Raw genomic sequence first — 11,146 nt, forward strand, 5'->3', positions numbered from 1 at the left:
GATTTAAGTTTCATTCCACGTAAGAGTCCTGTGTTTGGGTCCTACTACCTGCCTGTCACAACACAAATCCAGTTTTATAAACTCATTCATATTTCTACACGAGTCTCCATCTATATTCAAGATTTTTTTCTTTCAATTTGTAAGTGTCTCTTATGGTTCTCAAAATACTTCCACAAGTCCAGTAACATAATACATTGATGGTATTCATTTAATACAATTTCAACCCATTCTGATAACATATGAACAACAGTAACTGGTATATAAAATGCATTGCCTGTCAAAAATGCAGTGTGAATGCTAATAGCTGAATAGTTTGAATTTTTAGAATTGCTAAAATCTTTGGTGAAAAACATGTTTCATGGGCTGAAATACACCAAAACATTCATCTGACAAATTTTTCTAGTTAGACATTATGAAACATGACATGTAAAAGTGAATTTTGCCAAAGTTCTAGTCAAAGTTCTAAGATAGTAGTTTTGTTTTGATTGTTTTTCTTAAAAAAAACAACAACAAAACAATCAAAACAAAACTACTACATCATGTATAATTTTCTCATGGCATGTGTAATTTCCATTGCAAATATTAATCACAGTTAAAGTAAGAGGGGAAGGCAGTAAAAACTCTGGAACGGAGACGTCATCAAGTACACTGTCGTTCAAATTGTAAAATGATCGCGCTGCGTTCCTGGGAAGTCCACACTCGCGTGCAAACTCATTAGCGAGAACAAGTACAAACTCGGGTACTTGAGAATTGAGAAACAGTCCGAGAGTTTACAGCAGAAAACAACAAGTTACACATACTGTTTCAGACACTTTATTGGGGCCGTAGCTGTTCATAGTAAGTCATGATTGCTTTGGTAGCACTCACTAAGAGCACCGTTACTCCCAGAAAGCCTATTGATCCAGCCACAATGGCGATTACAGTCATGTACTCTGCCCCTGGAAAGAGATGGATATAGGTTCATTTCATCAAGTCAAGACATATTAGAAGATCAGTGACAGTGTATATCAGGACTGCCTTTTTTATATGAACCAAGTAGAATTGAAGTTAAAACAAAAAACTAACAGAAATGCATTGATGCATTGTAATCTAAGAATGGTTATGGAAGCAGATGCAGATTCTTTTAGGAGTTCAGTCTTGAATTTGAATGAATGAACTGAATGATCCCTTGACAAGCTTACAGTAAGACGGTGTAGCTGACTTCACTCTTGTGTTGACAATCAAAGGTCCAGCAGACACGACAGCAGCGTGTTTCCCCTCACTCTCCATTTGACTCACGGACCTCTTTGTGTACTGCTTGCCAGTGCATTTCTGCAACAGAATGAGAGTCAACTTTAGACTCATGCAGAAACACAAAACAAACAAACAAACTTACTTCTGAAATCTGGATAGAATAAGGTAAATAAATTTAACACAAATCTGACTGAACCACAGCAGCATGTTAAATGAGCAATAATGGTCACCTAAGGGAATTTCATGTGCCTGTAGGTTTTTGTAACCTAAAAGCTTTGAGCTCTTGTCTTCAGAGTGTACCGGCACTTTAAAGATTCCAACAGCTGATATCAAATCCAAGTGCAAAGCTGACCACCTCAAAATGGGATTTGGCTGAATCTCACTGTGGCCTTATTTGGCAAAATAGCCAAACTAAATGTTCCACAATAAATGTTTTGGAAACTTACAAAAAAAGATATTTTTTCCTCTATTCATAGAAACCAAACTAAAATAAGAGTCCTACTCCAAATAAAAACCGAAGTGGCAAAGTGCATGAAAAACAACCTGTCAAAACTTACAGCCATGACTATATGAATGTTGTTTCAGTATAATGACAGCCAAGCAGGAAACAAAATGCACTGCGACTGACATGCAGTGACACACACGTGCAGTAGTTGTTGCATGCCAAGACACAATCAGAGTGGGGGCAGAAACAAGACAATGTTCCCACCTGTCTGTCCCTTTTGTCTGAGTAACCTGTAGCCAGACACTTACATCAAATGGATGAACTACATTATTTTACCAAGTGCATCTCAAGCTTGAAACAATTGGCCATTTTACCAGTCGACAGTCTTCATCATGTCCACATATGCTGGCCAGGCAGTGGAAGTAAAGAGGTAACTTCTTAGGCATGTTGAACATCTGAATGGAAAACCTGCTTCTATGTGCCAGACCGTTCACAGACAGCCAGTGGAAAGTGGGGTCAACAGGACAACTGAAAGGCATACGCAACAAGGAAGAAACACAAGCGTGTGGTTAGATTTAGCAATCCCAACCTTTCAAAATGTATCTTCTGAAAGTCATCAAGTCTGTGGGCACAGAGGAAGCAGACTTAACAGAGCAACTGAGAAAGCTTGAGACATACACACGCACACAGTATGATATCTATAACCATACAGTTTTAAAAAGGTTTATTCTAATAATATAAAAAAAGAAGAATAGCTATTTGGTATGTTCAAAGTCTAGCCCATTCATTGCCAGCTGCATGCTCAGCAATGGATCCTAGTTGTCAAACATAAAACGAGATTTCATGAATACCCATCTTGCAAAAGGACGGCCTGGGTAGGGTCGTGAGGGTCGATGCTCTCAGTCGTCCAGCACGACTTCACCTGCAGGAGCAGGTCTACAGCAAAAGAGCCGTTTGTCTCCAGAGCCACCTGGAAGAACAGTGTGTCCTCGAGTTCCAGGGTTATGGCATCCCTGTAACTGTTTGTGTAAGACTCATCCCTGTACAAGGTCATTTTCAGGCCCAGGTGCACTGACGAGTTAAACTCCACCAAGGTCATGGAAGTGAGCCTACAAGCAGAGAGTCAGAGAGCTGAATCAGGATCAGAGAGACTTTATTTATCCCCAAGGGGCAATTAAAAAGTCATTTTCTTTCATGTTGCCCTGATTTACAGTACATTATGATAAAAAGAAAGCACACCTGCCTCACTTCACTGAAGTTTGCATGGATTTGTTCATGCACAGCCCGTGAAAGCACTACCACAGCATTCCCAACAGGTTTAACCTCTTAATTTAAACGTATTCCAGTATTCCTCATCCTACATTAAAGATTACTACTACCCCCCTCACCTTCATTGCAATGAGTTTCTCATCTAAGACCAACAAAACATATTTTGGATGCATCAGGGGAACAAATATTCAGACACATGATTTTAACTGGAATAACAGACATTTTTTGGTAAAACTTTTGGCTTCATATTTGTCTTTACAATAATTTGGTAAGGAATGTATGGTCAACTCAATGACTGCAAGGTGCTCGGGTCCTGTGGCTACATAACTAGACAAAATCACCAACCTTCCAAAGGGTGTACATTATGGCAAAACATCCACACTTTGGTTTCATCTGTCTAAAGTCTTGCAGTTGGTTCTACGAGTTTTGTAAACATAATCCATGCTTCCATATTTACAAAAAGGCTGAACAAGTCATATCTGCTCAGCCTTTCCCCCCTAACTGTACTGTTCTGAACTTTGAGGCCTGTAGAGTCTGAGATGCAGCTCTTGGGCGTTTTGCAGTTTCTGAACACTGCAGTGTGACCTTGGGACAGATTCTACTCCCGAGAAGATATGCAAACATCTTGAATGCTTTCCATTTGTGATACTGAAGACTTCAAATTGCTCCCACTGATCAAAGATCAGAAGATTATATTGATCTTTGAGAAACAAACTTTGCTGCTGTTGTCTTACTTTTTTAATCCCTATGGAAACATTAACAGTGTTTTCACACATTGCTTCTGCATTTTGGCTTAATTTTTGTATATAATGTAGTCTAATATGTTTTGTAGTTTCTATGAGGTTGCATTTACTTAAACCCAAAACTGGTAATTGTATGAATATTCCTACAAACACTGGGATTTGATGAATCTCACCATTCCATATCCACGCTGACTTGAGCATTGCGGACATAATGTCGTGGGTAAACGCACTTCCACACCACTTTTAGGTCCCGCCTGCTGATCATCTGCCCTTTGGTCAAAGTGACACTCAGAGTATTCTGGAAGTTGATGTGAGTTTTGTTAACCTAGACAAAACCGACAAACAGAAATAAAACTCAAACCACAGGTATGAGGGGAAGGAGTAAAAAAGAAAAAGAAAGAAAGAAAACTGCACGTACAAGTGCAGCAGGTAGATTTTCCATTATTGTAAAACTCAGCAAATTTGACTGCACACAGCTAAACAGATGCATTCAAGTTGGGAAAACAAACCCTAATTTGAGTATACATCATATCACTTGGTGAGCAACAATTTTCAGACTATTGTTAAATAAGATTATAGGACTCAGGATGCTTTATGCAGACTATGATTCATTAATTATCCAGCAATTATCCAGTCATGAAGTAGGCAGTGGCACCCACCACATGCGTTTGCCTTACAAAACAAAGATCACTAGGACTGCACAAAAATACAAAATCTTTCCATCCCTCACCTGTGGCATGACATGCATATCACATAATGCTGTGCAATCAATCCTGTCGAGGGCAAATATTCAGAGGTCACCGATGTATGCTAGGCTGACAACTTAGGATACTGAGTGAAAACTAACACAGTGTCTTTTTTAATATTGGTAAGAAATCTGTCTGGCAAACAAAGCTTTCGGAGCTTCTTGCTGAGCTTAGTTACTCACCTGCTTCTCGGTTCCACATTCAGAGACTTTTCGTGAGGTACGGAAGTAGTACAGTGTCTCACTCTCATTCACAATGCAGCGACCATCATTCAGCTTCACTGCAACTGCTCCTCCCATGCGAGAATGCAGGTAGGGCTTTGCTATTACACCAGCCATCAATTTATCCAGACACCGGCTGAGGAGACCTTTTTCTGTTTGAAATCGAGGGTCAAAAAACAAAAACCAGCAGCTGTACTACTACACAAGCATTTATTTTTTTTAAAGGATGAGCTTTTAAAATAAAATACATAGGTTTAAGAGATTGATGAGAGGTCTCTGTACCTTGGCAGACTGGATGTGAAGCTGGAGCACGCTCAGTCACAGAGCTGACGTCATAGTAACCATGCTGGCATACACAAGAATATGAGCCCAGAGTGTTGATGCACACAGAATTGTGAGAACATAAAGGCTGTTTGGAAGCACACAGGTCTGGACCTAACAAACAAGCAGGCAAGCAAAGAAAATAAAATTCCACTAAAAAGATGAAGGTTTTTACTGGCAAGGGCTGAGCCAGCTTTTTACCAACACTTACCATCCCAGTAAATGACTCCACCTTTAACAGTGATGTTGGTGGCATTTAGAGAGCCAGTGTAATACAGAAGATCTTCAATAGGTACGGGCACATTTTCTTTGGTTTGGGAGGCATCAAAAGCCGTGAAGAAAATCTCAGTTTTGCCTGGCTCATCTGCAGGTTCAAAAGAGTCCAACTTTATCCGAACTGGCTTATCTTTCAATAGCTCCTGCAGCTGGAGGACAATGCCAAGTTAAAACTTTGTAAGTCATCATAAATTTAAAAAAACCCAACAACCTTAAATTCAGTAATCCTCATAAGAAACTAAAAACCTTGATTATAAGTTTTAAAGTTTAAATGGAATAGCAAGCATAGAGAGTGAGGTTACTCATGTATGGCACCTTGCAGTCTGCCAGCTTTTAAATATGAACGTCTCAAACCTGAAAGCTAAAAATTGATATTAAAACATAAAAGCAAAAATTTCTGGCACAACTTCACCTTCCAAATATGAGACCGATGAGAGTCTAGTGAGCTAAACAAGGTGTTGCTGACCTTTTTTCACTACTGAGATCACTGTGTGGAAACAGAGCTACTATTAGCAGGTAAATCAGCACGCTCAGATCTGTCATCTTAAGGTTTTTCCCTCTCACTAAGCACCCTGGCTAACATTAGATGTAGAAGAGTGGGAAATATTTTTAGCCGGGTTTTCACTTTTTATACAGAATTGTATAAAATTAAGACGAGCAGATTACAGATTTTTTTTTTAGTCCATAGCTGCTGATATTAATTTTTGATGTTTTGCTCACCTTGTTGTTGAAGATCTCCTCTATTTTATCTTTAGCTTCTGATGTGCCGTTGTTTAGATCCTCAGGCAGTTTCCAGGGTACAACCACTGTGAGACCTGTGTTGTCATAATCTAACTCTAGTTCTAAAGACACCAGGAAATGGGAACAGTGGGTAAAGGTTTACATCAAAGACTATTGAAATAAAGGCATGTCAAACCAACCCATGTCGTGAGCAGGTCCACCAGCCCTCACATGGAGCTCTTTAGATGAATTGGCTGCCATGAAAAACAAATGCGAATGTTCAGACTCCAGCTGGTTGTCACATTCTTCCCACACATTGAGAACATAAGTTTTCCCTTCTTCCAGCCCGAGGAGGCGTAGCTTTGTGACCGACACACGGCTGCTGTCGATGGTGGTGCCGTTCTTCAGGGACAGCTCATATATGAAGCCCACAGCTTGCTGCTGTGGGCTACTAGGGGTCCACACAGCAGCAGAGTCATTAGAGTGGTACGTCAGCTCAGACACACCGTGAGGTCCTGGATTCACATGCAAAATCAATACAGAGGACACAAAGACAAGTAAATAACATCATACATATGAAGCCCAACATGTTGCAAATAGCAGCAGTAAGATAAGTTGACAGTGAAAATAGAGAGAAGCTAATAGAGCAAACATGTCTTTAGCTGACTTACTGAACCATCCTGAGACAGCCGTTTTAAATTCAGTAATGTATGGCAACTACCAGTTTACAATATAATTATACTTATAATTCAATATTTCATTAATCCCATTAACACTAGAAGTAGTTACATTATTAAATGCCAAACACCACCAGTTACACAACTTGGCTGGCCAACGCACACAGGTCATGTTTTACCTGTTTGTGCTGTGACCGTCTTAGCACTCATGAGCACACCATCTCCACAAAGTGCCTCCACCCTGGCCTGGTACTGTTGGCATGGCAGCAGCCCCCTCACAGTGTAGCTGTTCATGAGAGTAGTACCCTGCAGCACACCTTCATGAAACACTCTGAACATGGAGATGGAAGAGGTGTTCCTCACCTCCCAGCTCAGGGTGTAGTTGGTGGGGCCAAACAATGTTTGACGCAAGTCCTCAATGTTGGAATGGACTGAGGGAGAAGCAGAGGGGCTTTCACTGAAGGATAACTAATAGCTTCTCTGCATGAAGTTTTACATTTAAAAATGCTATTCTATAGGGAGATAAGCGAGTGCCAGTACGGTCAAAAATGTGAGTCACATACAAGAGTTTCCGTCATTCAGGACCATCTTGCTGTAGCGGGACTCGATTCCTGCCTGGCAAACAGTCTGTAGGCCAAACTTCACTCTGCTGCAGGGCTGCAGGTCAGACAAGCTGACCTCAAAGTTATCTTTGTGCCAAAACGAGACCTCATCTGTGATGTGGTCTGTACCGTTGAGGTGGAAGGCAGTGAGAAGGAAGACCGAGTACTTGCTGTTCACAGGGCAGTCCCAGGATAAAGATATGCTGCTGCTGTTCCATGATGTAACCTCAAAGTTCTCTGGAACATCTGGATCTGACGAGAAACAGAACAAGAGCTACAGCAGCAGTTTTAGCATGTGTTGAAAACAACTGATAGCAGTGTCACTTAAAACAAAACAAAAAACCCCCAAAAAGCTTTGAGGTTTAAAAAAAAAAAAAAAAAAAAAAAAAAAAAAAAAAACCATAGTTGGCGCCATCTAGAGGTTGTTATGTGAATTTAAGGCCTTTAACCTTTGCAAATGTACTTTAATTAACTAAACATCACTCATTAGTCCATACCAGTAATAGTAGAGAGGCATGCTAAGGAGAGCGTGTCTGCAATCTCCACACAGGCCATGTAGAGGGTGCAGGGGTCCAGAGCAGAGAAGCGGTAGTGGTTGTGAGTGGTAACATCCAAAGTATGCGTGTTATAGGAGCCTAGTTCAACATGGTACAAAGTCACATTGTGACTATAGATGACATCTGGTTGATTCCTCTCCCAGGAAACCAGCAACATGGAGGGACTGCGGGACACCAGTTTGCAAGCGAGGCGCATTGTGTGACCTGAGGAGAAGAAAATAGTTTTAAAGATGCAGAAAACTGCAGCAGTAACACACATGTTCATCTTAATCATCATAATAGTTTGAATGGTAAACATTTTTACAGCACAACTGGGTGGCTGCAGCTCAGGAGGTAGAGCAGGTCATCTACCATTTGGAAGGTTGGTGGTTTGATCACTGGCTGCTCCAGTCTGTATGCCTAAGTATCCTTGGGTACTGAAGCCCAGGTTACCCTCCAATGCATTCGCTGGAGTGCAAATGTTAGATAGAACAGGTGAAAAACACATGTTGTATGAAGAGCTTTGAGTGCTCGAGTAGAGGTGAAAAGCATTTACTTCAATGATATCCATGCTAGGGTAGCCTAGCTACAGGTCACGTGGTCTCCAAACAACTTAAATATCAACTGGTTAGATACTGGTTGGATTAAGTTAGCAGCAAACATCAATGCAAGGCAGAAGAGACTAGAACCTTTCCTGAATATTCAACATCAGTAATGGTCACTTACCTTCTTGCTAATAGTTAAATGACAAAATTGGCATCTTTTACCAGTTTATTATAAATACAGGGTATAAACATTAGGAAACAACTAACCATGTATAAATAACACCCTGTGGTTTTATACAATTCTGTTGCTAAGGACTATTTCATAGCTGGTTCAGGTGACTTCCCAGTTTTGCTGTCTAAAGTGCAACTATAGGAACGACACTCACCCAAAGCAAGGAAGAAATTTTCCTCCTGTTGGAAGTATACTGTTCCATTTTCACATGCAAACACTTCAGTTGGACTCAACAACTTGAGGAAATCCTGAGGAACGATCAGATCCCAACAGCAATCAAACTATGCAGTGAGGTGGACTGTGCATGAAATCTAACATAACCACTCATCTGTGTAAAAGTTGCTGTCAAAAGTACCTTAGTGGCATTTGTTGGATGTTGTAGTGGCTGCTTTCGGCCTCTGACTTTAGTAAACTTTATACCTTGGGGTGAGGTAAACACATTTAAAGGAACATTAAACAAGAGGTTGGGGTGTCAAATTAAATTGGGATTAAGAAGGTATGTTGCTTACGTGGGCTTTGGGGAACTGTTAGAGTCCATGCCTGGACAGAGCCACCATATTGGAGGGTTAGCTGGTTTTCAACACCCGGCGACAGAGTCACAGAAGTCACTTCGCCCACCTTTCTGATGGATTTCAATGATGTGCCATTGAGCCATATGTCTCCATTTTTCCTTCAAGAATGGGAAACAGTACACCTCATTTTCTCCCGTATATTACATGATCATTCCATGTGACTGATTAATAGCTGCCTGTTTATCGTCACCCTTATTCAGACATGGGCAGCATAACATGATCTGGTCACATTTGAAGTTTTAACAAGCCGTTCTCTTTATCATCTAATACAGTAAGTCATCTTGGCTAAGCTCATTAGACCTCTTTGATCAAAACTAAACATAGTATATTTACTCAGTTACTTCAGTTGAGTAGTTCTAATGTAATAGTGGGAAGTTTTGTCATTGGTGTATGAATTCTTGAGGTTGTAGTGACCTTAAAAACATTTGTTACATTAAACTTTAATAAACAGACATTAAGAATTATTTGATCATAATGTATGCAGTTCTGTAAATACAGGTACTTTTAATTAAGGTACCTGACGCATATTTTTCATGTTAAAACCTCTGTACTACCAACTTATTTAAGAAACTAAATACTTATTTCATCCCTTTTACATTTGTCCTGAGGTCTCTGAACAGCACAGGGGGAGATTATGCAAATCTATGAATCACGTTTACCTGTCCAGATCATTCCCTTTGCTCATCCAACACAACGAGAAGGAAATATCTTTGCAGCGTCCTGGAAGAAAGTCGATGAGAATACCTCCAGATGTCACGTTTTATTTTTACCATTTTACCTCAGCAACCAAACTCACCGAGCGATATGACATGAGGCACCAGGATGAAGAAGACGAACGAGTACTGTAAGGAGTTCCTGAAAATATTAGAAGCATATAAATCCGCTGAATTTGAGTGAGATAAGTTTGTATGAACCGGTAGTGATAACTTATTTCCTTACATGTTCGTTGGAAATCCAGCAAAGGAAAGTAGGTCGCGTTTATTAAAAGAAGGCCGGGGCTTGAATCAGCAGGCTGCTAATAAGTGACAGGTGTGCACTTTCAGCTCACCTGCTCAGATCCTCGGTGACGGATTACTGACGTAAAAAAGTCTTTTTTATTTGTTAGAAACAGAAAAAAGCCCGCCTAGTATTGCACCAATAGCGATACGTTGTATTATTCTATATCTGCTAATGCAGAGGGGAAGACCACGAAGGATTACACAACTTGATTGCAAATGTGCAAATGTTTTCATCTCCTGTTCAGCGACATGCCATAGCGCACGCTGGTCGACACTCCGCTATGGTTAGAGATATGATATGTACACGTCTGTTTCCAGGATTTTTTATAAATGTCTCAACAGGTGAGGCCAAGCTTTATTGTAATAATACGCATTCGTTTATTTATAATAACATATTACTACAATCAATTATCGTCAGAATGTTAAGTAATTAACACTTTGAAATAAAAAAGGGTTAATCTGAAAAAAAAACATACCATCTATATGTTTGATGGTGAAATTACACGAGAAACTGCTTCCATCATATAAGTGATTCTACAGTCTGAACTCTGGGTGCAACTCAAAAAGAAATATCACACTGTAATCATTATTACTGAAAACAAGAAAATTATCTAATCCCATACTTTAAAAAAAAAAGCAGGTTTTACGAATTTTCTGGATTTAAATTCGACTTTTAATTCTTTTCGAGAACAGCCGACATGCTAAAGATTGAGATCTTCCAAAAGGGGGAAATGTGTGTTAGTAAAATAAAATAATAAAAATTAAAAATCAAAGCATATGCATACTTTTCTATGACATAACCCCAATTACAGAATAACTGTGGCATGTTGTTGTACATAAGGCCTGTAGATGGCACTGTGTACCTTGTGTTTGCTGTCCTCTGCCTGTAAAGAAAAGCGTATTAATAAATGTATTGGTTTTAATTATACATCAGTGACTGATAAGTCTGAATGGTAAAGGAGAAACAGATTTTTATATAAGCACAGAAACCGGCGTTCATGGAGCCCACT

The 11,146-nt window shown here is 39.9% G+C and overlaps 1 protein-coding gene across 1 annotated transcript; it reads right to left on the reverse strand.

Moving 5' to 3' along the window:
- Positions 1-60: 60 nt before the first annotated feature.
- LOC102290470 lies at positions 61-10,234 on the reverse strand. The gene is made up of 19 exons (XM_005941967.3): positions 10,078-10,234; positions 9,935-9,993; positions 9,798-9,858; positions 9,076-9,236; positions 8,922-8,986; positions 8,721-8,814; positions 7,751-8,014; positions 7,215-7,505; positions 6,831-7,082; positions 6,175-6,489; positions 5,975-6,096; positions 5,190-5,403; positions 4,940-5,092; positions 4,619-4,809; positions 3,864-4,015; positions 2,530-2,787; positions 2,053-2,206; positions 1,182-1,311; positions 61-938 (listed from the first exon to the last, which is right to left on the reverse strand). Coding segments are annotated over exons 1-19 (3,063 nt in total). The 5' UTR covers positions 10,080-10,234; the 3' UTR covers positions 61-813.
- Positions 10,235-11,146: the final 912 nt, after the last annotated feature.

The sequence above is a fragment of the Haplochromis burtoni genome, unplaced genomic scaffold (assembly GCF_018398535.1).
Source record: "Haplochromis burtoni strain Fernald_Lab_line unplaced genomic scaffold, NCSU_Asbu1 Contig_241, whole genome shotgun sequence".
In the NCBI taxonomy this organism is placed as follows: domain Eukaryota; kingdom Metazoa; phylum Chordata; class Actinopteri; order Cichliformes; family Cichlidae; genus Haplochromis; species Haplochromis burtoni.